The sequence below is a fragment of the Streptopelia decaocto genome, assembly GCF_964273445.1.
Source record: "Streptopelia decaocto genome assembly, chromosome: 15".
Taxonomy (NCBI): Eukaryota; Metazoa; Chordata; class Aves; order Columbiformes; family Columbidae; genus Streptopelia; species Streptopelia decaocto.
The window spans coordinates 6,206,455-6,234,233 of NC_138670.1; the positions used below are offsets into that span (position 1 = coordinate 6,206,455).

The following is a 27,779-nucleotide window of genomic DNA, read 5'->3' on the forward strand; positions in this document are numbered from 1 at the left end:
GCTTCCGCCCGGAAATGAACCCTCTCCTTCCTAAGCCACGCCCCCAACCATAGAGCTGGGGCCGCTCTGGCCGCTGCGCCTCTATGGTTGGGCGGCCTGCACCGAGGGTGGAGAACCAGAGAGGGAGCGCTGAGCCCGGCTATTAAAACACCATTTTAATCATGTGCAGGAGAGGAGGGGGCGGGCTCATATATTAACTCTGCAATAGCCTCTGTAAGTCACGGTGAAGGAAGGGGGGAGGCCACTGGCACGACAAAGGCTCCACAGGGGCAGGACACCCGCTAATTAGACACCGAAACGCAATTAACGAGTCCGGCGGTGGCACAAAACCCCTTCCCCGCACACGGGAGCGGGTTCCCAGAGCCGGCTCCACCCGGCGCGGGACATGCTCAGCCTTTGCAAATAAATGCAAATACATTCCGTGCGGCGGGCGTTTTGGCAATACAGGAGCAAGCAATATGCTTGGAGAACCGATTTCCACTGGTGCCCTTGCAAACTCTTCTTTGTCGGGCAACAAAAGGCCATTTGCAGCATTCTGGAAGAAAAAAACAACACACAGGTGAGGAGCGGGACCGGCTGCAGGTGCCCCATCCAGGGCTGTAAAGCACCAAAACAGTGCAAAAAATAGAGACAAAAAACAGAACTGGGCACACAACTTCCATTCTCGCTCAATGCTTCCCATATTTTTTTTAGTGCAATATACTGCTTTTAAGTAAAAAGTAGTTTTTAAGGAGTAATTTTTAGTAGAGAAAAATGTTACTGTATGCTTTAGTATAGAGGATAACTGAGAAGAGAGAGAGAAAAACATCTGATACATGAACAGCAGCTTTGTTTTCCCAAACTGGCAGCAGATGCAGCTGCTTTATCCTCCCGTCCCAGGCAGGGAGCGGCTCCATCAGCTCCACGTCCCCTTCGGAGCTCCCGTGGGGACAGGCGGTAACGACCCCCCCAAGCGGCCGATTCCGATTTTGCTGAAATAAGCGCATTTCCAGAGCTCAGAAGAAGCTTTTCTGAGAAATCATCTCACATAACAGGTTAATCCACAGGCACAAGAAGTTACACAAGCAAAATGCTGCCCTGGAGCAATGCGGGTGGATTTGCCTGAGTCCCAAAACAAAGCACAAGGTCTTACCTGGAAATCATTAATTTTCTTAGTGAGAAGACGATGTGTTCTGAGTCACCTAGAATAACCCAGAGACAGGAGGCTCAGCTCTAAGCTGCCATTTGCAACTCAAAGCACTCGCGCTGCGTTCCCCAAAGTGAGAAAAGGGAACGTTTGGGACACAGAGAGCAGCACGAGCTGCCCAGCCCAAAAACGCCCGTATGGGGGAGGAAGGGACCAGACACCGAACAGGGCAGAGCCCTCAAGGGACATCGGACTCTTACCTGCGGGTGACCTTTCAAAGTGGCTGGCGTTTTGTAATCCCCCTTTAAAACCTGTGGAAAAGAGAAGATTGGAGTGACCCTTCAGGGATGCTGGCTCTGTGAACATCAGCAAATCCATCTCATTAACTGTGTCCTATGTCCCAGTGTACCTGAGCCAGCCAGAACGCCCTGACAGGTGTTTATTCTACATCCTGGTGCTATATTGGGGCAAAAGCAGGAGGTTTCCTCCTTCCTGACTGTAGGCAAAGACAGGGAGCCGCTTCCTGCTGGGGTGGGGAACCGACACAGCGATTCTCCCCCTCGGCCTGGGAGGGGAGAGTATTTTTGTCTTTACCATCACGCCAGTTCTCCAAATTCACCCCGAAATAGTACTGAAAGGTCCACATCAGAGACCTAAACTGTCCTTAACCCTGTCTAGGGCACATGTCCACCCAAATCACCTGGAACAGGTCCCAGGAAGCAGGGAGAGCAAGGAGAAGCCATAAGAGCAGAACCCTCAGAGCATGGACCAGCCCCAGAGAAGCTCTTTGACCTTCCAGATCGGTGCTGATACCCGCCTGCCTACCCTGCACACAGTGCCATAGGGACTGGTCCCACAACGATCCCCCACCAGCGTGACAAAGGACACCACGTCCAAGGGCAGCGTCACTGGGAGCACAGCAAAGCTCAGGGAGCCTCAGGCCCGGGAGGAACCATTTCCTCCCCAAAGCACGAGGAACTCCCTCTAGTAAGCGCTGTCTGTGGCTTTGCAGCTGCTTCCAGCTCTGCTCCATGGGCATGAGTCAATATTCCAAAAAAAAAAAAGTCTTCTGTTTTTGCGCAAATGCATTACGAGTTCTGCACTCCCCTGTGACCGTGGGAGCAACACAGGGACACGGCACCGCCTGAGCGTCCTCCGGGGCCAGACTGACGTGCCTGGTGTTGCAGCTGCGCTCCCAGATAACACCAGCACACACCAGTAACTTCCACAGCCCGTTGCGAGAGCTGGGCTGGGTCAGGGAGGGACAGGGCAGCGTCTGCCACAGCAGAAGAAATGACACCACCCCAAAATCATCACCAGCTTGGGCCATGCCAGGCTCAACCTCCTGCACACATCTGTTTTGACATCATCCCTGTGTAACCATGTGTCTGTTGCTCCCAGGCTCCCAAAGGAACGTTTGTTCCTCTCCGGCTCTTTTCTGATCTGGTTCAGTGCTTCTGCTCCAGGGGGCTCTGGGGGTTCAGGACCCCATCTCCAGGTCACCGCCTGTCCCCGCACTCACCCTGTGCGTGTTGTTGACCACCAAGGGGTCAGGGTGGCCGTAGTTGGGGGGGTTGGCATAGGGGTCGTAGCCAAGCCGGGCCAGCATTGGTGCAATATGGGCCATGTCCTGGAGCACGTCTCCCGGGATGTGCCCAATCCACTTCGACAGTGCCTCCATGTTCACCGGCTTGATAACCTGGTCTGTCGATCTTTCTATCCTGGGGAAGAATAATAAAGAAAAACAAAACAAAACAAGACACTAAGGTTGGATTTCACAGGTGTTCTGAGCTCAGACAGAAGAGCCACCTCAACATGTCACTTCCAATGCCCAAGACACGGGTGCACCACAAACGCCCATCGCCCTTCTCATTGCCCTCACCACTTGGGCATGACCAATTTACACAAAGACCGTTTGTACAGTTTCCTTACACAACTGATTAAATTTGGCTAAGTTAGACTTAAGCCTCCATTTAGGAAGTAAGAGGAAGGTGGGGGAAGGCAGCAGGCTGGCACACAGCGGGAGTGCTGGGGTGTGTCTGCACCAAGCCGGTGTTTCCCTTACTCTGCAATACCAGCACCAAACCCGGCAAGAATTGCTGTTCACTGCTAAAAGCTGCTCATTAGCAGCAAAACTAATCACAGTAAGGAGGTATTTGAAGATGGGCGGAGAGAAGAGTCATTAAAGAGCTCACATTTCAGAGTAAGCAGTTCTTTTCAAATTAGGGACCAAAATCACTTCTGTACTGTCAAGAGATGAATAAAACTTGCTCCCAAAATCCTCGCCTGAGGAGCTGCTCTGTTGGGTACAATGGATCACTGGTATTCAAACTGTCTTCTACTCAGATACACAAAACTAATCACAGCAAAACTGTACATGCTGTGACTTCTGCCCCTGAAAGGCACGCGCAAACACCGCTGACGTGCCCCTGCCCCTGGTTTGAGCCTGGACCTGCTCTAGTGACACTAAACGGCTCCTCGGAAAGCTGAGGGCAGGAGCCAAGACACTCACTTGGAGAGCGACACCCCGCCGGGCTTGCCGATGAGCTCCTCATGGTGCAGCAGCGCGTCGCTCCAGGTGATGCCCAGGAAGGTGGTGACGGCGCGCAGGGAGCGCTCGGGGTGCAGCACCAGCTGCTCGTAGTAGACGGGCAGGCAGCGCGCCCGGCCCAGCTCCAGGCACTGCGCGTACATCACCTCGATCGCCTTGTTCCACTTGCTCAGGCAGTCCCGGTAGCTGTTGAGGTCGAAGCCGGCGATCGTCACCTTCCGCGTGATCATAGAGTGGACGGACGCCCGGCCGTCCCGAACCATCAGGAGGAATTTGGCATTGGGGAACAGCCTGGACAAGTAGACAGAGGACTTCAGTGTGAAGGGGTCCTTGTTGCACAGGTAGCGGGCCGGCTCGCCGTGCTTGGCGATCACCTCCAAGATAAAGGCCTGCATGGCGGAGTCCAGAACCTGGTCCGTCACCCCTGCCTCGTCCAGACGCATCTTCTCCCGCCCTGACTTGGACCAGGCCTGCCGCATGGCCAGCACGCGGGGGATGATGCGGGTCTCCTCCCCGCAGCGCACCTCGGGGTGCGCATCCAGCATGGCCCGCATCAGCGTCGTGCCACTGCGCGGGACCCCGCCGATGAAGATCAGGGGCATCTCCTTGCTGTAGCGGTACTCGACGTGGTTGGAGTCCATCACGACTAGCTCCTCGCTCTCGGGTCGCATCAGCCTGTGTCTCCTCTCGCTCAGGACCTGCTGGCACTCCAGGACCTGCTGGCCCAAGTGCAGGGTCACCATCACGGCCACCACCGAGCCCACTACCAGCAGCACCCTCCTCGTGGTGACCCGCATCCTGCTGTCCCCTGCACAGCCTGCTGGCCGCTTCAGCGTCCAGCTACCGAGCATTCAGCCCCACAGGCATCTGTAAGAGAAGCAGAGCACAGTCAGGGCTGCCGAAGCCGCGACCCAGCCCAGCCCTGCGTCCAGCCCGGCTCCCCAGGGATGCTGACACCATCCAAGCCTTTCATCACCTTTTGCACTTATCAGCAGTTTCCAGGCCAGGTGCTTTCTACATAGAACGTGACTAAAGTCTGCCTCAGTACACACCCAAAGAGATTGCTTCTGGGCTGTTTGCACACCCAGAATCACAGGTTTACAGCTGGAGCAACGCTTTACAGTTTACAGCTGGAGCAAAACTCCAGGAACACCTCAGAGAGGAGGAGCCATGCATACCCAGTCAGTCCTTAAAAAAAGAAATCTTTGGAGAGAGCTTCTTCCATCCCAGGTGAAGCCCAAACCCTCCCTGTAGTTCTCCTTCCTCCTAAAGCTGAGCTTAGGTCTGGTTCCTCACTTCTCTCAGCTACCTGCCTCCTTCCTGCATTCTCCTTAGTTTCCATGTGCTGTCACAGGGGAGGGGGGAAAGGCGAAATCCAAGAAAAACAAAATCATCGCATGCAAATTTTAAGGGTCTGAGTCAGGAGAAGCAGTTACCCATTAGAACAAAACTCTGAGAAATTAAACCATCTGCAGGCCTACAGCAACACACAGAGTCAGCATTAAACGCCCTCTCTCCAGAGACTGACCTTACAGAAAAATCCTTGAAGGCTTCATCTGGCATTAAGATGTTTGGGGTTTTCTGTGTCTCGCCAGGATCTCAAGCAGGAAGGCGGCAGTTTCTGCAAGTCCCCTGCTCTGTGCCCAGCCGGGAGGGACTCCTGCACTCCCTGGCACTGTGTCCTCCCCCCGGCTCCGTTTGCAAGCCCAGGTTTTGCAATCCTCCTCTGGGCTTCCACGGTCTTTTTGATTATGTGGCCGGGGCGGGAGCTGAATGGAGTGGAAGGAACGGGACGTCCGTGTGTTTTGTTTTGCTGACAGGCCAGAGAACTGCTCCAGAAAAACAGTTTCTCCTCTCGACTCTCTCCATGAAAGAGCACATTGAGTGGCAGCCGGTGCAAAGCTCTTTAGCTCAAAATTATTTTCGTAGCTCTTTAGAACCGTGGTTAACATCCTGGCCAACCTGGTTAACATACCACAGTTCAACGGTTCCAAATGCGTGCCCACATACTAGTATAACAGTCAAAAAGTCAAATGCCGGGCCATTTGTTTAGATGTAAATCAGAAGGAACAACAAACTGCTCTTGCATTTTTGCAGCACTAAGCACTAAGACTCATTAAAAAGACAAGTGCTCATCTGCTCCTTCCTGCTATCTTGATCTGTTTCAATCATGTAAATATATTCAAATTTTCACCCTAAAAATAATTGCAAATGCCACAAGACCCATTTCAATGCAGTCAGGATTTAAGGCCAACTGGAATAATTACAGCTCTGCAGACCAAGACGGGCTAATTAGCGGGAAAGCTCTGCAGTTTAAAAGGAGGCTGATAGAGCATAGAAGTGCTCTGTTCTTTGCAAAAAAAAAAAAAAACGCTTTACAGTGAGTACTTCTCACCAAGATGCTCCCAGCAGCTCCAGCCCCAGTGCCACCAAAGGGGAACAAAGGAACTCACTCATGTTGCTGGCTGGGAGCCGGTGGTGTCGGCAGCACCTGCGGGACAAAGTACCGTGTCCCCGGGATCGCCCTGCTGCCCCGGCAGGGCAGACAGCCTGGCTCCAAGAGCTTTCCGCTCCAGCACGACACAGGGAGCTCTTGGGGGCTTCTACGGCACATCAGAGTGGGACTGAGACCCACTGCAGCTGGTGACAGGAAGCAGAAATCAAAGTTCCAGCAGCTGACCCTGGGCACCTCTCGGGAACTGCAGGACAGGGACAGGCTGTGACCCGCAGCCAGGGGCTCCGTCCCCCACCACCATCAGGGCAAGAGAGCAGAGAGCGTGGAGGACGGGTGCTGGTGACAGTGACAGCAGAGCAGTGACAAACAAGGACACAGGAGGTGCTACAGGCAGAAAGTTTTCCTTATTTTGCATGCTGATCAGGCATTCATATAAACAAGGCTTAGGCCGTTTCTTGTCAGCTTGTGAAGGCAATACAATATTAACATGGTGTGCACAGACACATGAAATATTCACCAGCCCCTGGCCAGTGTCACCAGGGAACCCATCCTTGGGCACTGCCATCCGCTGTGCTTACCTTCCCCCAGTACGGACATGCTGCCGCTAGCCCAGCACCATGCTGGAACACAGGTGGCCGCAAAAATACCTGATGGGAAAGCAAAGCCACAATATCAATTTGTGTATTTTTTCACAGGCATCTGTGTGTGCGGTGACAAGCGGTGCTCTCCCCCTTGGCACATTCCCCTGTTGCAGTCGCCCTCCCAGCCTGGGGATGGTGGTCCCGTTGAAGCGGGTGGTGCTGGGCAGTGCTGGCAGCCAGACGCGGCACAGCCACGACTCGTTGTTGGCAGTGCTGAGACAGAAGGAGAAACCGAGGGAAGCGGGAAGGCGGCTGCTCTTTTAGGAAATGAAGTCTCCTGGAAGGGAGAAGCCTCAGGGGACAGGAGCAGCTGGGATGTGGACAAGCCAGGAGACGACAGCCGATCGTGGCACGGTTCCATCGCACGCAAGTGACCTGCACAACAGCACATCCCAGAGGCAGCAGCTCCAGAGTCGCCCACCGCAGGCGTTGGGACAAAGGCTGACATGGGGCACAAGTCAGACTGTGGTCAAGAGTCCCCAGAGCAGTCACAGCAAAGGGAGCTGGGGCCAGAGGACTGCCCGGGTCTGGCACGGTGACAGGAACACCAGCCTCAGTGCCGGGAGCTGCCCACACTGCCCCTTCGTGCACGATGGTGTCCCGGCCTCGGAGGATGTTTTTGAGAACATTTCAAGGACAGACACTAATTGTTATTCCAGCCACCCAGGAGTCTCCTCCCCTCCTGCCCAGCTGCCGTAAAACGTCATGCAGCCCCTCCACTTTAGCACTAATTAAAAAACAGAGGGAAACTCCACCCAGCAGGAACTTTGCAAGAGCTTATCCATAGCGTATGCATCGCCCTCCTTCCCCTCAAGGCTTTCTGCTCGATCCTGCCCTGGCCGCCAGCCACCATGGGGTTTTGGGTCCGGATAAGGCTGCAGGTTGGTGGAGCAGCAGCTGCATCCCCAGATGCGCTTCTGCAGGGCCACGAACAATCTGGTGCACAGAGCGGCGGTGGTTTAACAGCCCGGCCCCAAGACACCCCGCTCCGGAAACAACTCCAGCTCCTGCGTGTGCACAGACAGACACACATGCGCTTGCAAACTTCCTTCCTGGTGCCTCCCAGCACCACGCAGGGCCATGCGGCCACCGTGGCCGAGCGAGCACCCGCTGCAGCCTCCACATCCTCCACCTGCTGCTGTGCAATGAGCAAACCAGCCCCACCACCCAGAGCAGTCCCACGCTGGCACAGCCCTGTGCCGGTGCAGCCAGAGCTGTGCACCATCCCTAGTGATGAAGCAATAACTCAAATCCATTTTTTAAACCAGCAAAGTGTTGCAAACAAACAACAAAATCAGTTTCTATGAGAAGCTTAATATTATCATTGAATTCCATTCCCAGAAATTACTGCGATTAACTGAAACTTGCCCAAAAGACATAGGTGTGGCCTGGAAAACTTTAGCTCAAATCATTGGTGCTTAATAAAAGGATGAGGAACTACAAATGTCTTTGGGGCAGAACAGCAGCAGAAGCTGTGGTCAGCAAGAAATACCCTAATGCATCTAGTTCACATCTTTACAAATCAGCAAAATTTAACCACTTAAATGATAGTCTCCAGTTAACTCACACGCAGCATACAACACAAAAAGAAACATAGCTTGGCTGAGGGCGATCGCTCCTGTCCCAACCTGAGCTCAGACAAACACTGTCACCTCCAAAGGCACGTGTCCTTCTTCTGGTCTCTCCTGGTAGCAACTCGTAACGTGCATTCAAAGCACCCCATGGCTCCATGGCATGTCCCTGCGCAGGACAGGGATGCTCATGTCCCAGCAGCAAACAGGAGAGGGAAAAATGAGCCCCGGGAAAGCTGGAAGAGCAGGCAGAGGCTGCGAGCGAGGAGCAGGGAGGGATGGGCTGCTGGCACGCAACACACAGGGTGTTGCTCCATCTCAATTTCAAAGTAGCTTGAGCGAAAGCTGAACAAGATTTTAGGACGTTTGGCAAGAGGTGGCAGCCACGGTGACAGCCGAGGTTCACCCAGTGCAGCACCAGCCCTGTTGCTCCTGCTCATCCATCCCAGCCAGGATCGATGCCGCGGGCATGGCCAGGCGGTGGGTGCAGGGTCCAGCCAGGATCGATGCCGCGGGCATGGCCAGGCGGTGGGTGCAGGGTCCAGCCAGGATCGATGCTGCGGGCATGGCCAGGCGGTGGGTGCAGGGTCCAGCCAGGATCGATGCCGCGGGCATGGCCAGGCGGTGGGTGCAGGGTCCAGCCAGGATCGATGCCGCGGGCATGGCCAGGCGGTAGGTGCAGGGTCCAGCCCGCGCTGCGGGTTGCTGCCCACCCCACTCGATAGTGCGGCTGCTCACAGTGGAACAAGAGCTTTGTACAAACCTTTGCTGCAGGTGAGCAATGGCCCGAGGCTCCGGACAGTAAGAAGAGAGCCCGCTTTTATGTGCATGAAATCAAACTGTTGAACGGCATCTACGGCATGCGAAACGAGAGAAAAAGAAAACCACAAAACCAAACAGAAGTGGTTTTCAGGCCACCAAGTGGCGAGAACAGCAACATCGACAGTTTTTGCTTATTAAAGCTAAAGACACACTACAGGCCACAACCCCAGTTGCATTTACAGCAGTCAGAAGCTGATCCCAGTAAAAATACCTGGATTTTAAAGCACTTCAGGGCTATGTGTCCCTTTGAAAATCCCCAAGTAGAACAAACAGCACCGCGGTTTCCATTTCCTCTGCCAACATCATCTCAAGTGACATTGGAAGAAATAGTCAAATGACTGCATGAGGGAGTGTTTAAGCAAGTGTCTGAGCACCCAAACCACAGCGGGACTGTTTCAGCTTGCACCCAGCGCTCCGCTCCCCTGCAGCAGCTGCCGGGGCTGCAAACAGCGGCTGCAAACTGCGGCTTCCCCGCTCAGCAAACCCGTGAGGTGGCACCCCCAGCCCCACGCCTGGCGCACTGGCCCCGGAGGTGCCCGCACAGCACACCAGCCTGCTGGAACAGGCTCTAAATCACACCACAAAGGACAGACAGACATTTCACAGCACAAATGCACTGCTTGTTTATTGCTTCAAGGCTGCTGTGATTAGAAAAACATTTTATTATCCTGCTCAATGCCACCGTGTTCCTGAAAGAAGAAAAATCCCACCGACTTACAGCAGCTTTGCTCCGCCCGCCTCTCTTTCCAAGCACAGCGATGGCATTTTATCGTCCGGCAATGGAAACCACAGCTCCCACTTCTGCCAACCTCTCCATGAGGCAACAGCCTGTCTCTCAAACTGGCTTATTAATTATGAAACTCCCAAAGTGAAAGATGCTGGCAGAGAGTGGTTGAGGGAGGCACAAGCCACCACACCCTCACAGCCCAGCCATGGCCCGACAGAGCTGGGGAAGGGGCTCGGGGGGCACTGGTGACACCGAGGGACCTAGCTGAGGGATGGGGCACGGGTGGGGGAGGGAGACCCCCCCCCAAGCTCCCCGGTACAAGCTGCAAGGGACAGGTGCAGGGCAGAAGGGGTCTCTGTGACCCCCAGATCCACTTGGTCTTTGCTTCAAAATGTCTTGTGCTGAAACAGGACAGGAGCTCCGCACTTCCCAAGGATGCTTCTGACTTTTAATCAACCCACAGAGCTTTACCTTTGCTTAATTAGTCTGCAGACACTACCTCAAGGGACAAAGGCGAAGCCACCGCGGGTGCCACTGCAGGAACGGTGACAGACAGACAGACAAGGGGCGCAGGCAGTGCTGTGGGACCAGGGAGCCACAGTTTGTAGCCTCTGTGTTAAGTCATGGTGCTCGGTGCAAACTTGACTCTTCCCTCCCAAAACTGAACAAAGATCCCCCAGGTGAATGTGGGCGGTCAGGGCGCACCGTACATCAAGGACAAAAAGAAGTCTGAGGAACCACTAGGAAAAATACGAAGTATCTTCAAAAAAATATTTTCCAAATCCACACACGAAACCGTAAGTCACAACAAACAAATTCTTGCACACACAAAGATCAGGATTTGCAAATAAAAGGTTGCTTCTGCAAAAGAAAACCTCAAAACCTCAAATTTGCTTAGAAAACAAAATCAAAATATTTTATTTCCCCTCGCAGCAACACCAGGAGTCCCCGGAGCTGAAGGCACTGAATGAACAGAGGGCAATGTGGGCAGAGGAACAGGCTGCACAGCCCCAGGCAGTGCGGTGGGGAGGAATGCTGCTGTACCCATCGCCCTGTCCCTTTGCACCCTGCGGGTACACAGTCCTGAGCACCGACTGCCCCAGGTTCCGCATAGCAGCTGCCACAAGGGTGAGCGTTTGGCATCCTCACAAAGCCAGTAATTCTGGGAAGGGCACAGAGCGCTGCCAGCACCAACTTCAGCAATGTGAGAATACGTGGCCTCCCACGCGATACAGCGTAAAGCCCGTGTGCGGGCACAGCCCCAGCCAGGATGTGCAACAACCTCCCACCAAGCCCCTGCATGGGAGAAGCTCCTCCCATGAAACCATGGATGGAAGAAAAGGAATTGGGTCCTTCCCAGATGTAAGCACTCTGCGCAAATTACCCCGAACAGCACATCCGAGTGCGTCACGGCTCAGTTCCTGTCTGCAGAAGCCCAGCTGTAAGCCTTGGCTCCTCTGCTGCCATGGACATGTGCAAATGCTGGGCCACTGAGGGCTGCAGCTGCACGCTGCCCTTCTTCTGCATGCTGCTCTTCTTCCCCAACATGCTGTCCTTCCCCTGCACGCTGTCCTTCCTCTACATGCCATCCAGCAGTGCTGGCCTGCAGCCAGCTGTGCGCACAGCTGCTTGGGGGTGCCGGGGGACCGGATGCTCTCCCACCCCCTTGCAGCATGTCCAGGCACAGCCAGTGCCAGACACAGTCGCTCATGCTGCAGGATCCACCCCCAGCACCAAGCAGGAACAGGAGTACTGCAAAAACCCCGGCTGCCCCCCCTGCCCCAGCACAGCAGCCTGCGGCGTGCAGCGGCCCCAGAGCTGACCGTCATTTCTCCACGGAGAAGCACCCCAACACCGCAGCCACACGCAGATTCCCCAGTCGGGGTTTGGGCTCACTCACCGGGGAACATGCGATGGGAACCAGCCACTTGCTTAACTTCCGAGTGCTGCGGATTGAGCAACCTCTGCCGCTGCCAGCAGTTCTGGTTTGCAGACCCTGTGAGGGGCTAGGGGAGCTCCTCAGGGGACCTGCCACATGCCACACAGCTCCTACGGGCAGGGCCAGCCCCTGGCCCAGGCACCTGCACTGTGATCCTGCCTGCACCCACACCACCAGGAAAGTACAAAAGGATGGACCAGGCACAAAAAGTGGGGAAAAACGCACCATTCACCTTCAGATGGGTTTTTTTTGAGGAGAATCCCTGCAATACTGGAGTTTAGGAGAACTGCACGAACTCAAGGCTTGCAAAATGATATGCAGCACAGCAGGCAGAGGACAACGTGGCAAGCTTCTCCTGCTGACCCACACACTCACTGCCCACGCTCAGAGGGCTGCGAAATCCAAAGCGAAGCACACTTTGAGGAATGCGACTGAGGCTTCCTAAACGCATCACAATTCGTCAGAAGACACATCTGTATGGTGCCAAATAAAACCACCTGCTGGGTGTTTGTTTTCTCTCTCCAAAAATGTTTTTGACAGCCACTGCATTTTATAGCGCTCCTGCCATCCCGCACACCCCCTGAAGGCTCAGCGTATCTGTAATGCACACTGCCTTTGGAAGGAGCTTCCTAAAATAGCAACAGAAGTTATTAATACAGTTTTTAAAACCTACAGGCAGAGAATGGCAGCAGCACGAGCCTGCCCATCCTGCTGGTGAGACCACCAGCAACCTGTGCCCTGGAGAGACCCGCAGCAGCTCCTGCCTCCATGTCCCCAGCCTGGGACATCGCCGTCCCCTGAGCATACATGGGCATGGCAGTGACTCGCAGGAACGGAGGAAGCTCAGAAAGCACCAGGCTGCTTGGAGGGTGTTCATCAGTGCGCCAGCAAGATCCACCAGCCCCTTCCTCCGACTCCAGCGCCTGGGGTGATTATGAATATTGGAGCTGCAAATCACACCCCAATTTTAGGGGCTGCCACCCCTCTCTGCAGGCAGTACAGCACGGCTGGTCCTGCCCAGTGCCACAGGCAGGCACACTGCTGCAAAACCCTGCTTGGAGGAAACACTTGAACCTGCGTTGGCACTTGACAAGCCCCCCACAAGCATGCTGCAGCATTCCCAGAAAAGCAACGACAAATTTGGAAACCTGTTAGCACAAATCATTTTAATCTCTCCACTCACCCTTGCTCGGTACTGGAGCATGAAAGAAGAGCACAGCTGTGCAAAGGGGAGACTCACCGCCCATACATTAAGTACAAGCAGCTGGCGGGGCCGGGCTCTGACTCGCAGAGGAAGATGTGTGAAGGGCTTTCAAGCTGTGAGACGTTTTTTGGACGGAGCCCGAGCATGCAAACAAACACAGCGAGGAACAGAACAAAGGCCTGTGCAATGCAAAACATACCCTTCCCATGGAAGATCGTGGGCCAGCTCACGCTGCCGGCAGCGGGAACGTGCTGCCAGCAGCACCACGGACTGTGACTCCAGCCACCAGTCCCAAGGAACTCGATCTTGCTACAGAAATAGTGTGGCACTCACATCCCTAGCATGCACCACTGCAGGGCAGTGGCTCAGTGACAGATGGACAGAGCAGGGAGAGCATTGATGTTTTGGGTGGGCAGCCATGCAGGAGCCCGTCTGCAAGCCCCATGCCAGGGACCTGCACCCTGAGGCCACCAGCAGAACCTGCAGCTGCCCAGATCTCAGCTGCTGCCAAAACCTTTCATCCCAAGAGCTGAAGCTGATGCCAAGCAAAATCCACGGGTGCAGCCTCCCACCAAGCACTTGCCCAGGCCACCACGCTTGCCCCAGCAAAGGCGGGCAGCCTCGGGTGCCTGGACAGATGGACAGACAGCCCCAGCTGTCTGGTGCCTACTGATGGGCAGTGTGCCCCAGCCTGCTCTCCACACTATTGTGCTGCACGGCGAGGCACGGGTGGTGGACGGCACAGCCTGGTGCTGGCTCCCAGACAGCTGCCAGGTAGCCCGGAGGTGAGGAGAGCATGTGGTAAGGCAGGAAAAAAGGAACCTGGAGCAGCGCACACTGCACCCTGCGCTGAGCACCCTGAACTGTGCACTGCCTGCTGTGCACCAAGCACCCTGCGCTACCGTCCGCACAGCCCGCACTGCACAGCACGGCCCCTGCGTGGCTCTGTGCACCGAGCACCCTGCATCCCCCACGCACCAAGCACCCCACGCCGCTCCGTGCACCGTCCGCTCTGCACCGTACACCTTGCACCGAGCACCTTGCACGCCACCCACCTTGCACCGAGCGCTGCCCGCGGTGCTCCCAACGCCCGCTGCCACCGAGCACCGTCCGCCGCACAGCCCGGTGCCGCGGCGGGGGGACACGGTGCCGGTGCCGGGGCACTCTCAGCCCCCGCCGTGCCGATCCCCCCCGCTCACCGCGGCCACCGCCGCCGCCGGCCCGGAGCGGCGCGAGACGCGGCGACGTCACGCGCACGCGGGGCCGGGATCCCCGCCCCACTGCGCATGCGCCCCGCGGGCGGCAGCGGGGGCCCGCGCGGCTGTGTGGCGGTGTCACGCGACACGCGTGTGCCCGCAGCGGGGGTGCGTGTGCCCGGGACACGCGTGTGCCCCACGGGCAGCCCCTGCCGGGACGCGGCCCCCAGCGAGCGCCGAGGCTGCCCGCACCGTGCCCGCGGCGCTGCGATCGCTAATTAGCGAAGTGGCAGCGCAGGAAAATGAGCCCGAAGGTGCTTCAGCAGGAGGGAAAGAGGGGGATGAGGCCCGAGGAAAGACGGGCAGCGCCCGAGGGGAAGAGTACTCCATGAAAGGGAATTGCTCTTTGACTGGCTGCAGTTACCGCTGTTAATTATTAACCGCTCGGGTGAACCCCGCTGCACGCCGCTCACACACCTGCCTCTTGGCACGTACCCCCGGGAGCGCCCGGGAGCCCCCGCTGACCCCTTGCCCCGCAGGCACGGAGGAGACAGGACCCCCACATGGTCCAGGCGCTCCCGGGGTGTCCCGAGCCTCCCCAGAAGCGAGTGGCCCCGAGGGCTGGAGCAGCCTCTTGCCACCCCCTTTCCCGTGCTGTCACCGGGGTGTCCCTTGTCCCCACCGCAGCCACAGCGTGGGGGGGGGGTCCTGCCTGAGCGCAGTTCCCCTGGAAAACCACCCTCCCGCATGTCCCACCGACTCCCAGCCCCAGGCTGGAGCACAGCGGAACAGCAGAGTCACCGCAGAGCATCCCACGGTTGTGCTTCTGCACCATGGACTCCCCAGCAGCTCTAGCCTTCTGATTTCTTTTTAATTTGCCTCACAAGGTAGAGTACATCCAGGGAATGTGCAATGTACAAGGAAAGTGCTGAGCAGGGGAGGCGGGGGTGCCCCACGGGGCCGGGACTCGGCGCTAGCAGGTGGCACGCTCAGTCGGAGGGCGCGTCGGGGGTGACAAAGGTGCCCTTCTGGTCCCACTGCATGTCCCGGATGCGGCGGATGGACTGGATCTGGGGCTGGAAGGCAGACCACTCGTTCCAGTGTCGGAAGTCTCCAGTCTCAAAGAGGTACTGGTAGCCTCTGTAGCCAGGGTACTGATACCCAACCCAGCTGCGGGAAAGCAAACAGAGGACACCTGAGCGGGGTCGGTAGTGACAGGCAGCAGTGACATGGCTGTCACACTCTTGGGAAGCTGGCAGTGCCTGCCTGCCTCCCATGCACTGGGTGCGACCCCCCAGGTGATGGGCTACATCCCCAAAACCAGCCATGTGGCACTTTCTGGCTGCTCAAGAGCCCCGAGCAGTGAGCCAGGGTGCAGGGGGGGATGGGAAGCCTGGCAGGAGGCAGCTGCCGCTGTGACCTGGCTTACGTTCCACTGGGCACCTGCACGCTGCCCACACGGTCGCAGAAGCCATAAGCCCAGAGGCTGGGCACGTCATCCTCCTGGATTTCCATCTTGTTGCCCTTGAAGTCAGCAGACTCATACAGGGAGATCTTGTGGTCCTCAGCCTCCTGGGGATGACAGGGGGAAGGTGCTGGGTCGTGTGGCCAAAGCCCTGGAGCTTGCTGCAGTGAGGCACTGAGCAGCAGGATCTGGCCTTGGCCAGACCCCGCTGGGGGCTTTCTGCTGCTAGACCACTCACCATTTTGATGGGACGCATGGACATGAAGCAGTCGCTCCGGTAGCTGCTGGACCAGGTGTCCCAGCGAGGGTACTCGCCTTTGTCCAGGATGAACATCTCCCCACGCATGTTAGCCTGCTCATAGGCCACCCAGCTGAGGAGAGGGACAGGACAATGGGTCAGATGCCACCCAGCTCCTCTCCTGCTCAGCCAGCCTGCAGGGTGCCAGAGCTGGCCTCCCAGCACCCAGAAAATCTGTGGGTGTCAGAACTGGCCCCACCACCCCACTCCCACCTTTTCCCCAGGCCGGGCAAAGTGGCATGTGCAGAGCCAGCCGTTGTGGTGGAGCACGGAGCCATCAGGCTCTAAGCTCAGTGCTTGCTGGTGCGTGTGTCCAAGGCTGGCAGCACACACCAGTGTGTTCCCAGTGCTCCCTTTCCTTGTCCCGAGGAGCAGGGGACCCCCAGACAGCTGGTGAGCCCCCCACGCTGCATGCTGGAGCCTCGTCCTTGCATTATCTCAGGACTTTGCCTGTTGTCCCTCTTGCACCACCAAGCCTGGGCCAGGGCTCGCTGATGCTGGCACGCTTGCACGCTTCACTGCGCCAGCTGCAGCCAGCTCTGGCATTCAGCCCGTTCCCAGGGTGCGGGTGCTCAGGGCTTGTTCAGCCGCAATGTCACCTCTTTAGCAATGCCACGAGGTGCTGCTGTGCTGTGAATGTCACGGGCTCGGGGCTCCAAAAGCCCTGGGCACTGGAACAGCCCTGCGTTTGCTGCTTCGCATTTCCCTGCAAAACTACTTCTGCAGATGCCAACAGATATTTTCCTAACAGCAGGAGAAGTGTTTTAGCACCACAGGCAGTACAACCTTACACTGACTTCTAAGGCTCAGATTGGTTGATTTTGCTGTTGTCTTTCCCTAAGTAAATTTTAGGGCTCAGAGTCTCACCACTGACTCTCAAGAAGACTCTGAGGACACCGGTGACAGGAAAGGACTCTGTTCTCCAAGTTTCACCCTTTCTGTATCTAGTGTAGCTTGCAGGTGTCACGCCTGATCTCCCTGAGAGCTGTTCCATCCCTCTTTCATTTCAATAAAAGTTGGATACTGTGGTTTCCTAATAAAAACATTGTCATCAGTGCTACATGGTGTCATTCAAGGTGACCACAGGTGACCTTGCTCAGTCCCTCAGGGCTGCTGTCACGGCAAGCCGTGTCCCGTGTATCCTCCCTGCAGCACTGCCAGCCCCCTGGCTGTCTCATCCTGAGCACGGTGTGTCCAGCTGGGCACGACTGCAGTGAGATGCTCTTTCAACACAAACATCATCTGCCTGTTCGTTATCTGGTTTGGCAATCAGTTTTGTCCCTGCCTGTGTCAACTGTTCCCATGGCTTTTGGACGTTTGCAGCCCCTTTATGGCTGCTCAGCTGCCCGGTGCAGGCACGCGTGCGGGGCTGCCTGCCCTCTACTGCCCACTCCAGGCTTGTCCCACTGTGTCCCTGGCCACCAGCCTGGTCCAAGGCACCCACCTCCTTTCACCCTGGTGTCTCTAAAATCTGCAGATCTCTTGCATGTCACAGGCAGGTCCAGGTGGCAGATCTGATGGTCACCTTCCCTCTGTGTTTGACTCTGCCCCCAGTGCCCTTTGCTGTACAAGTGGCCCCAGCAGCCTCCCTGCTACCCAGGGTCACCCTGCCCTCCTCGAAGGGGACCTGGGGTCCCAAGCTCTGGTCCTGCACTGGCCGTGCTCTGCTCTCTGCCCAGGCTGCAGGGAAATGTCCCTGCACGTCACAGTGTGCCCAGGGCTGCTCCTCAGGACTACCTCCCCACCTCCCCGGGGCACTGTCCCTGCTGTCACTGGGGTCACTTACGGTCCAGAGGTGACAATGACACTGCGCACCCGGTCGAAGCCGCGGTCTGCCAGGTTCGGGCACTCGGTGGTGAACTCCATCTGCCTGCCCTGGAAGTTCTCCTGCTCGAAGACAATGATCTGGGGGCAGAGAGAAAGGTGGGATGGGGACGGGCACGCTCTGTAAGGGCACAGTAGTGCTGCATGTACCTGCATGGGCCCTGCACACATGAACCCACTGCCCCACATGTCCCCCTTGGCTCTCCAAGGCTTCCTGCAGCTTTTCAGGTCTAGTGTCCAGGCAAACAGAGCTGGGCTCTGTGCAGGAGCAGCCCCATCCTGACACAGACGAGCACAGGAAGGTTCCCCCAACAGCCATCCATGCTCTCCAGTGGCCTCATCCTGCCCCCAGTTCTGCTGCTGCAAAGCCACATCTCCCTGTGCCAGTTCCCACATGGGGACCCAGCTGGGCTGGGAAGGGGCTGCTGTTCCAGGAGCTGCATCCACACCATGGCCTTGGGTGCCTGGCACATGCAGAAATGTCTCTGGATCCCTCACATCACTCACCCCTTGTCCCCAGCCCTGTTGCAGCACCTTGGTGGCATGCTGCCTTGGGTGGCCCTGTCACCCACACACTCTTCCTCCACCCCAGCACTGCAGGGTCCTCACCCGTGGAGGGTGACTGGAAGAAGAGGGTGGCAGCACCCAACACCATGACCCAGGAGAGAGCATTGCAGAGCCTGCAGTTCCCAACGAGCCGACCTGGCCAAGGGGCACCAGAGCATTCTTCTCTCCTGCAGCAGCCCCGCAGGGGCCCCTCCAAATCCTGCACCTGCAGAGCTGCTGCCCAGCAGGGACACAGCAGGGAGGAACAGCATCATCTGCACTCCCCTCTGGCTCTCAGAGGGTCCTTCCCCCTGGGACACCTGCAAACGCCTCCTGCCAACTGCCCCAGAGATGCTGCTGCCATCCCTCACCCCCCAACCATGTCTCTGCCCGTGGGGAGCAGCAGCGCTTACCCTGAAGGCTTCTGCATAGGGTTCCTCGCCCTTGCTGTTTGCGATGGGAGCAGGGTCGAGGGATGGGGCTGCCGCTGGGGCCGCCTTCTCCTTCTCCTCCGCAGCCTGGCCGGGAGCAGCGGGTTTTGTGGTCTCAGACATCGCGGTGTTGGGCTCAAGTCTAGGACAGGGCACCAGACAGAGATGGCAGCAGCAGGTCAGAGGGGAAGCACAGACATGGGCACCCACCACCTGCCCCAGCCGTCACCCTGCACTGGAGATGGTTGCACTGGGATAGGGGGCTCAGCAATGGGGTGGGCAGTTGGGGCCAGGAGAGAAGCTGTGGAAAGGTTCTCCCGGAAGGTACAGGCAGGGCTCCTGCCTTCCCCAGGAGGATGCAAGAGCTCCCAGGTCTCCACACACTCCTTCTGTGGGCAGGAGAGCCCCGAGCATGGTCCCACCACTGCTGGGGTGCCCAGGACAGCCCCGTGCCCCAGTGCCCAGCCGGGCTGGGGTCTGATGCTGCACCAGGTGCTGGGGCTGTTCCTGCAAGGGATGTGCCCGGGAACCTGGCTGGGGACCGGGACAGCCCTGTTTTGCATGTGCCCTCCAGCAGGCACCTTGCTGGTGGCCCCGCAGGCAGGTGTCACCAGTGGCTGCTGGGGGAGCAGAGGGCTGTGGGATGCTGAGCACCGGGGTGCCCCCAGACACAGTGACCACAGCAGTGGCCATGGCTGAGACCCTGCATTCCCTCTCCCCGCCTCAGGTCCGGCTGCAGCCCGGTGGCCGGAGACTTTGTCCTCTTACCTGGGCAGCTGCTGCTTCTTGTTGGAGTGAGCGGGCTTGTGTTTCGGGGTGCAGTGAGGCCCCCACTTTATAGCCTGGCAAGGGCAGACCCCCAGGCCGGCGCACAAAGGAACTGCCAGCTCATCAGTGTCTGCGTGGCCGCCCAGTCATCACATCCTGCAAAGCGCTGGGCGAGCTGGAAGCCTCTCCCCGGCCCCATGCCCAGCCGCTGAACCCAGCACTTTCCTTTGTGCCCGCGGCACAACAGAAGACCTGACCGTGCCACTTTGCAGCGTGCGGCGGCACCCGCGGCCCCACGTGCGGCCATCCCGACAGGGCATATATAGCCCTTGCACGACTGGTGCCGACACGCTGCCCTGCCCTGCCCACCCCCCGGCACCCGCACCAGCAGCAGCGCCAGCCCCACTGCAACGCTGAGGCTGCACCAGCCCCATGGCTGCATCCTGCCTGGCCCCAGTGCTGCCCTGTGCTCATTTCTCCCATCTAAACACTAAATCTCTTACTTTAAACATTGCTCCATACCTGCAAACACCTGAGCACGCTGCCCTGAAGATGCCAGGGTGCAAGTCTTAAGTGTTTTGAAATGCTTCGAGAGTTGGGGTTTTGTTTCCAAATGATGTGTCATCAAAGCTGACACTTTCCAAAATATCTCAGTTCCTGAAAATGCTGTTCTCTGTGGATGTCCCTGCTCACTGCATGCACTGTTATGGCCATTAGCTTAGTTTTAGCCTTTTTAACCTGTGCTATGCTCATTCTACACCATCCCTACCTTCTCCATCACTAAATCCCACATGAGGTTTCAGTCCACCAGTGCTGTCCCTCGCTGACAGCAGGCAGGGGGGGCACGGGGTTGCTGGTGGGGACACACTGGGTACCGGCCCCCACAATGGCTCAGCTGGGGGTGCCGCATCTCCTGCACCCCACGGCCACTCTGCGCACTGGGAGGCACTGGGGGACATTCCCCTGACTCCCTCCAAGCCTCTGATCAGCTGCTTTCCCTATGTGCCTTCTGTGATCCTGCCCATCGTGTAAATACCCACACACTTGTTTCCTTCCAGCCCTTTCCAGTCCCCCCAGCCTCCTGCAGCATCCAGCACCAGCACTCCTGGGCTGGCTCCTCGTCACTGGCAGCAGCAAATCACCCGAGGCTGTGCGCTCAGAAAACTCATTTTTGCCATCATCTTCCATTCCCCTCGGGTGTGAAGTGTTAACCAGCAGCAGTGGGATCCAGCTGCACCCTCTGGGCTGTTGGCTGAAAGCCTGAACAAAAAGCACTTATTGATCCCTCCTCCTTTTCCTGCAGTTTTACAGTGGCAGTACTGTGCCTGTGGGCTTGGCCAGTTGTGTGGGCTGCTGCCCGTTCCCTGGGCACTCTGGTCTCCCACCTTGGTACTGGGCAGCTTTTTGTGGTTCTTGGCTTTCAGTTTGCACTCATTTTCAAGTTTGTTAGACAGATTTCTATTTTAAGCTGCATTCTCTTCCTCTTGGAGGCAGGGTGGGTTTTTGACCGCTCTGCCTTGCCCATGGCATTGATCAGCGGGTCTCGCCCACCCCCAGCTCCTGCCACCCTGCTCCTGTCTCTGCTTTCCCTCACAGCTCCTTTGGACTTGGGCATTGGAAAACTGTGCTTGGATGGACTCTGCTCCTGACAGCTGCTCTGCTTTGGCCATTACTCTGAGCAGTTACCCGCCAGCCCAGGGATTTTCCCTGTGCTGCAGAGAGGCTGACAGCAGGGATCTGTCCTCAGCAGCTCCTGTGCCCCGGGACACAAAATGTCTGTCCTCCCCATTGAGCAGCCCTGCCACTGGTTGCACCATCCCACTCCAGCATGGAGGGACACGTGGGGTGCACAGCTGAAACACAGCAAAGAGGTGCCAACCTGCCCCCAGTGCAGACGGACGGAGTTGACCCAGCTCAGCCCTGGTGGTGCCCACTGCTGCTGGGGCTGTGGCTGCAGGGAGGAGGATGCTCCAGCTCAGCAACCAGTGGTTTCCCAGCAAATGCTGTGCCAAAACACAGCACTACCTGGGAACACAGTTGTTCCCCCAGCTCAACAGCCTCCTTTGGCTGCTGCTCCACTGCTCCCCGCTCCAAGGGGCAGGTTGTGCAGGTGTCTCTGCCACGTGCTTGGCACTCTGTGCCCTCTGTGCTCCCAGCACAACCCCAGGACAATTTGTAGAGGGGTCTTCGTAAGCAGAGCTTGAAGGTATTAGGTAGCCAAAATGTGGATGCAGAAGGCTCTTTCCAGGTCCCTGTACACAGGGTCAGGAGACTGCTGCCGCACTCCCAAAGTCTTGATCTGCATCTTCAGTCCCTTTAATGCCTTTGCAGACCCCTTGCTTTCCTGTGCCTCTGGTCCCTGCTTGTTCTCATGCTCCATGGTTGTGTGCTCAACCTGCAGAAGAGCTGCCCTGGCTTTCAGAGAGAGCTCCTCTGCCCTAGCAGGGAGAGCCAGCACTGCCACAAGCAGTGATGCATCTTTCCTCCTACTTCCTAGAAAAGCAGGTGAGAAAACCTCCTTGTGGCCCCATGCGAGGCGCAGGGCAGGCAGTGCTGCCTGCAGGCAGGAGGAGCTGCAGGCGCTGGGGACACAGTGCCAGGCCAGCTGCACGTGGGGGCTGGATGGGTGGCAGGAGCACTGGTCGGACCCTGGGGGCGATACCCCAGCTGTGGGGCCGGGGGTCAGAGCCCGTGCTCGGTGGGCTGGGGGAGCGGGAGCGGCATCCCAGCTCATCAGCTTCTCTGCAGTGTCGCCTTTGTTCTGCCCGGTCCCTCCTCCCTGCCATGTGCTGAGTTAGGGGTTTCAGTAATGCTCTCCTGGGCTCTGTCTCTATCTGGAGGCTATAAAAACCCAGCTGGAGGGCTGCCGGACATGTCACCTCCGCGGGCACACAGCGCCTCACCCCAGGTAAGCACAGGATCCTCATGGCAGCTGCCCCTGCCACGCACGGCTGGATCCTAGGGGCAGAGCTGCCACGGGGACGTGTGGAGGATGATCTGAGGCTGCTGGCATAGCATGGCCGGGGGCTGCAGGGCAGGGTGCTGCTGCTCAGCATGGGCATGTGGCCACCTCTGCAGCACTCCTGGCTCAGCGCTGGCCCTGCTCGCATGCAGTGAGTGTGCCTGGGGACCAGCACGGGACTGCCTGCAGGAGGAGGAGTGTCCCTGGGCACAGGCAGCCCCGTGCATGGGCAGGCAGCGTGCTCACCCTGCTGCTGGACTGGGCTGTGCTGCCAGGACGGCTGCCAGGTCCGTGGCTGCCCTGCCAGACACCTGCCCATACAGCAGCTCCGGCTGGGCTGGCAGAGCCCCGGCCCACGCTCTGCACCTGCTCTGGCTGCCCCATCACTGCCCCCCACGCTGCCAGCCAAGGAACGTGCACAGGCTCCAGAGGGCGGTTTTGTCCAGACAGAGGCTGGAGCAAGTGCCACAGAGCACAGCAGGCGGCTGCGGGCTCCTGCCTCCACCTGCCTGCACTGCCCACACAACACGTGGCCTGAAGCCCCATCCCAGGACGTGGGGGTCCCAGGGAAGGGCCAAGCCCCCAGCACAGGGCCCATGGGTCGGGCCAGGCTCATGAAGGCCAGCAATGCACCAGCCCTGGGGCAGTCTTTAACCGTCCCATGTGCCCTGGCAGAGCTACCATGACCCACCGCTGCAGGAGGTCTTCTGGTCTCTGGAAGGTACGGGAGCCAAGGGAGGACCGGTGACACAGCCTGAGCCCTGTGAACATCTGCTCGGGGCCTCTGCACCCACAGAACCCCCTGACTCCCTCCATCCTCCCCAGATCATGGTGTGGGATGAGCCTTTCTTCCAGGGCAAGAAGCACGAGTTCACCACCGACTGCTACAGCACCGCGGAGCACGGCTTCAGCACTGTCCGCTCCTGCAAGATCGAGAGTGGGGCGTGAGTGGGGGTCACGGGGCACTGACACACCGCCGTGCTTCGGCACCCCACAGATGGAGGGGGGTTGGAGGATGGTGCTCTCCAGTGGCTTTTGCCACCTGAATCACAGGGCTGTTTCCTCTGGAGAATGGCCCCATGCTTGCATGGTGCAGAGGGTACAGCCTGGGGTTTAAGCGGGGTGGTGGGTGCTGCGGGGGTCTTACCCCCTCGCCCCTGGCAGGTGGGCAGGCTTCGAGCACTGTGGCTTCCAGGGGCAGCAGTTTGTGCTGGAGCGTGGTGAGTACCCATGCTGGGAAGCATGGAGCGGCAGCAACGCCTACCACGTAGAGAGAATGTGCTCCTTCCGCCCCATCACCTGTGCCGTGAGTGACCCCCTGGCTCCCTGCTGGGGGGCTGGCCCCCAGAACCCACCGCTGGGCTGGTGGACCAGGCAGGACAGCCATGCTGACACCATGCCCGTCTTGGTGGCAGGACCATGGGCGCAGCAGGCTGATGCTCTTTGAGCAGGAGAACTTCCAGGGCAGGCGGGGGGAGCTGACTGATGACTGCCCCTCACTGCCAGCCCTGGGCTGGGGCAGCAGCGCCGTGGGCTCCTTCCTCATCCTCTCTGGCGCGTGAGTACTCCAAGGCCTTGCACCCTGCTGGTATCCAGCACCGGGGGCATGCACCACTGCTGAGGATGCTCTGGCAGCTGCCAGCACCCTGCCCACTGCCAGGGTGCTTCATGGTGCTGCCAGCCCTGAGCCACCACTGCTGCTTTCTGCTCTGTCGCAGGTGGGTCTGCTCACAGTACCCAGGGTACCGGGGCTTCCAGTACCTCCTGGAGAGCGACAGCCATGCGGGAGAGTACAAGCACGTGCGGGAGTGGGGCTCTCACGCGCAGACTGGGCAGGTCCAGTCCATCCGCAGGGTCCAGCAGTGACCACCGGTGCTGGAGCCGCGGTGCCACCAGAGCCACCGTGCTGCTGGTCATGCACCCTGGACACCATCTCTCCTGCACAGCGGTGGGGGCAAAGCTCAATAAAGGCTCAGTTGTCCAAGGCTGCATGTTGGCAGTTGAGAGGGTGCCGTGGGGGCGCAGGGCTGGGAGCGATGCCATGCTCAAGGGCAGAGTGGGGACGCTGCAGGGGAAGGATGGGCAGAGCGGGCAGCCCTCTGTCCTCAGCAGAGCAGAGCGCCAGGATAACCCTGTGCTGGCCCTGGAGCAGTGAAGTGACACCAAGGTGGCACCATGGGCTTGTGGCTCTGCATTGGTCCCGGCAGTGCAGTGGCCACACGCCAGGGATGTTCATTCCTGCCTGGCCCTGTGCTGTTGCTGCAGGAAACGTGGGACAGCTAAAAGCTGTCAGGGGCTGCTGAAAAACCACCTTCTCCAGCTCACGAGAAAGCGGCAGTTAACTGAAGCTGACAGGGAAAGGCTGGTTTGGAAAAATTTCTCATTTCAGAAGAGCTCTGGAGAAAAGGTCTGATGTGATGAAAATGTCCCATTCCTGACATTTGCAGGAGAAGGACCACCATGGGAGACAGTGCTGCCCAGGAAGGGCTTCTGTCCCCAGGAAATTGTAATTAAAAATGTAGAATAGAAGAAGAAACAACAAATTTTGGGATGGGCTGAGTAAAACCGTCCTGCCACCCCAGGACAAACACAGCTGGGGCCACCAGTCAGCAAGACCTGGAGGAGGGACCACAGTTTGGCGGGGGCCAGCACAGAGCCAGCATGGTGGGCAGCTGGCGGTGGGGCTGGTGAGTCCCTGTGGACGCGGCAGGGACATGGACAACAATGCCAGAGCCTAGCAGCTGCCAAGCGCTGCAGAGGGGCTGCCTGAGCCCTCTGGCCCCCAGGGTGAGGGTTTGTCCCCAGTCCCCCCGTGTGCTGGTACCCCCAACACCAACATGTCCCCAGGCTGGGCTGGTCTCTCTGCTGTCCCTTCTTTGCCATCTAGCATGGCACCATGACCCCAAGCGTTTTTGCCCAGCCTCCCCTGCCCGGTGTCCCCTACTCCACATCCCATGTGCCACCCCCATGTGTATGGGGTGGCCACGCCACCCCAAATGGTTGTGGGGAGCCCTTGCCACCGTGGCAGGCCAGTGGCCCGGGGCAGGGGACACGCTGGCCTTTGCAGCGGGGCCGTGGCCGGTGGATGCTCCAGGGTCTGTCGCAGCAGAGAGCGGTGCGGGGCAGGGAGGGGGGAAGGCTGCTCGTCCGCATTTTCTGTATTAAAATTTAATGGGGGTTGCAGCATCCTCCTGCGCCGAAGGTAGGGCCGGGCGGGCCCGGGGGGGCTGCGGGAGGAGGAGTTTGCACGGCGAGCCCTTCCTTAGGGATGCGCTCTGGAAAGCTCCAGCACAAAGGAGCTGCACGGCGGGCAGGAGCCAGCGGAGCCGGCTGTCCCGGCCATCCCCGGCGGTCCCCAGCTCGGCCCTCCCCCGGACAGCAGGTAAACCCGCGCTTACCTTCTCTGCATGTGGCTCCTCTCCAGGCGCTGGGGTGGTCTAGGGCAGCAGGGGCGTCAGGCGGAGCCCCGGGGGCCGCCCCGTGCCCGGCCGGGACCAGGGAGAGCTGCGCCCCCCCCGGGACACGGCTGCACCCCGGGACACGACTGCTGCCCCCCCGGAACACGGCTGCACTCGGGGAACCTCTCCCCAGGGGCTGCGGGGCCGGCAGGGTTGCGACTCCAGCCGCTCGGTATCCCCAAAAAAATGCCCCCCAGGAATATATCCGTATTCCCTGGTTATATATAACTCCCCTGCGAATCCACGCGCAATGCAGGAGCCACCAACGTCCCCCAAGGGGTGCCAGGCTGGGGACAGCCTGAGTCCCCTCCGTTGGTCAGAGGCAGGAGCAGCAGTGTGTTCCCGGCCTGGCGGGGCGATACCCCGTCCAGACAGCAGCACCAAGGCAGCCAAGCTCCTGCCGGCACCATCTGCAGCCGCCGTACCAAATTAATATTAATTGATGCATCACTTGTTTATTTTTATTTTTATTTATTTTTTTCAGAAACCCCATCAAGAATAGGGCTCGAGACAGGTAAATGGATTCTTTCCTGATTTTCAGTGGTCCTGGGAGGAAATGTAGCCAAAACACTGGTTTATTTCTTTGTCTTGAAACCACCATTTGCTCCTAAACCTGGTGATCTCAGGTAGGGGTTTAGTGGAGAGGCTGGGGCCAGCACAACCCAAGGCATGGCAGCACAGCCCTTCCCCTGCAAAGGGTTAATCTGACAGATGCATTTTCTCTCCCTCATTGTCTCACTGCCTTTTGTGTGTGCAACTGCATCCTGCCCTGGGGAGCCAGGAGGAGCCCAGAAATAATCAGATTTTCAGCTTCTTCAGAGCTTGCAGGGAGCTTTTCTCCACCACCACCCCCCCCAACCCTGAGCTGCAGACAAAGGCAGCGCTGGCACGGCTGCGGCAGCGCAAGCACTCAGGCTGTGCCGGTGGTGGGCAGCACTGGCAGGGCTTGTGCTCCCCTCCAGCCTCCTCTTTGTTTGAGGGGGTTTTTAGACTCCGTTTAACCCAAATGCTGCACTTAGGTGCTCAGCCCTGGGGCACCATACGTGCCACCAACGCTATGTGGCAAGAGGCAGCTCGAGCTCCCAGCAGACAATCACCGCTCGCCATACACAAGGTGAGCGTTTCTTCCTTAAGTGCTGCCCACACAGAATTGGTTTTCTCCCTGCCATCTCCTGGGATGTGCTTCACTGCTGCGCGAGAGAGGCCATCCTGCGGTGCCCACCCCATGCAGACACGTCCTGCCCGCCCCTCAACAGGCACCTCCTGCTCGGATCCAGGCAGGGAATCCATTTGCCAGATGCTCAATGGCATCTCGGGTGCCTGCCGCTGCTCCCTGCCGAGCCTGAGCACGGCTCCCACTGCTCGGCCCCGTGGCAGCTGGTTTGCAAATGCTGCCCGGCCGTGCTGTCCCAGCGAGAGGGACTGTGGTGCAGGCAGCGCCTGCAGCGTGCAGTGACATTGAACCGCAGGAAGCAGTGGCGGCTCCGCAGCTGAACTGCAGAGCCATCACAGCCCAGCTACCCGTGACCTGCTACTGCTGCGGCTCCTCCATGCGGGCAGGGCGGGAGGAGGGCAGAGCAGGAGGGATGCAGGGCAGGAGGGATGCAGGGCAGGAGGGACGCAGGGAAAGAGGGATACAGGGCAGGAGGGATGCAGGGCAAGAGGGATACAGGGCAAGAGGGATGCAGGCACTGTGGGCTGCACTCCTGCCTGCCCTGCCCAGCCCTCCTGCCAGGTTCCCAGTGGCACGGTGCGTCCCCGTCAGCTAGGCTCTGCCCAGGGCCAGCGGCACGGT

The 27,779-nt window shown here is 58.5% G+C and overlaps 3 protein-coding genes across 7 annotated transcripts; 1 reads left to right on the top strand and 2 right to left on the bottom strand.

Moving 5' to 3' along the window:
• Positions 1 to 79: 79 nt before the first annotated feature.
• TPST2 (tyrosylprotein sulfotransferase 2) lies at positions 80 to 14,302 on the bottom strand. Of its 5 annotated transcripts, XM_082066370.1 has the most exons (8): positions 14,092 to 14,302; positions 6,711 to 6,779; positions 5,206 to 5,639; positions 3,639 to 4,544; positions 2,649 to 2,847; positions 1,387 to 1,437; positions 1,133 to 1,181; positions 80 to 535 (listed from the first exon to the last, which is right to left on the bottom strand). In XM_082066370.1, the coding sequence occupies exons 4-7, from the start codon at positions 4,526 to 4,528 to the stop codon at positions 1,152 to 1,154; spliced, it is 1,170 nt and encodes a 389-aa protein (XP_081922496.1). In that variant the 5' UTR covers positions 4,529 to 4,544; positions 5,206 to 5,639; positions 6,711 to 6,779; positions 14,092 to 14,302; the 3' UTR covers positions 80 to 535; positions 1,133 to 1,151. The 5 variants fall into 5 exon arrangements, with proteins under 5 accessions (XP_081922496.1, XP_081922495.1, XP_081922497.1 ...); XM_082066369.1 differs by lacking the exon at positions 5,206 to 5,639; XM_082066371.1 differs by lacking the exon at positions 5,206 to 5,639 and having other exon boundaries at positions 14,236 to 14,297.
• An 843-nt stretch (positions 14,303 to 15,145) lies between these two features.
• CRYBB1 (crystallin beta B1) lies at positions 15,146 to 19,681 on the bottom strand. The gene is made up of 6 exons (XM_082066164.1): positions 19,565 to 19,681; positions 18,779 to 18,938; positions 17,782 to 17,900; positions 15,936 to 16,068; positions 15,662 to 15,804; positions 15,146 to 15,402 (listed from the first exon to the last, which is right to left on the bottom strand). The coding sequence occupies exons 2-6, from the start codon at positions 18,917 to 18,919 to the stop codon at positions 15,222 to 15,224; spliced, it is 717 nt and encodes a 238-aa protein (XP_081922290.1). The 5' UTR covers positions 18,920 to 18,938; positions 19,565 to 19,681; the 3' UTR covers positions 15,146 to 15,221.
• Positions 19,682 to 23,208: 3,527 nt separating this feature from the next.
• Positions 23,209 to 24,392, top strand: CRYBA4 (crystallin beta A4; the record flags this gene model as incomplete). The annotated part of the gene is made up of 5 exons (XM_082066231.1): positions 23,209 to 23,247; positions 23,352 to 23,470; positions 23,691 to 23,832; positions 23,942 to 24,084; positions 24,245 to 24,392. The coding sequence occupies 5 exons, from the start codon at positions 23,209 to 23,211 to the stop codon at positions 24,390 to 24,392; spliced, it is 591 nt and encodes a 196-aa protein (XP_081922357.1).
• Between the last annotated feature and the right edge of the window lie 3,387 nt (positions 24,393 to 27,779).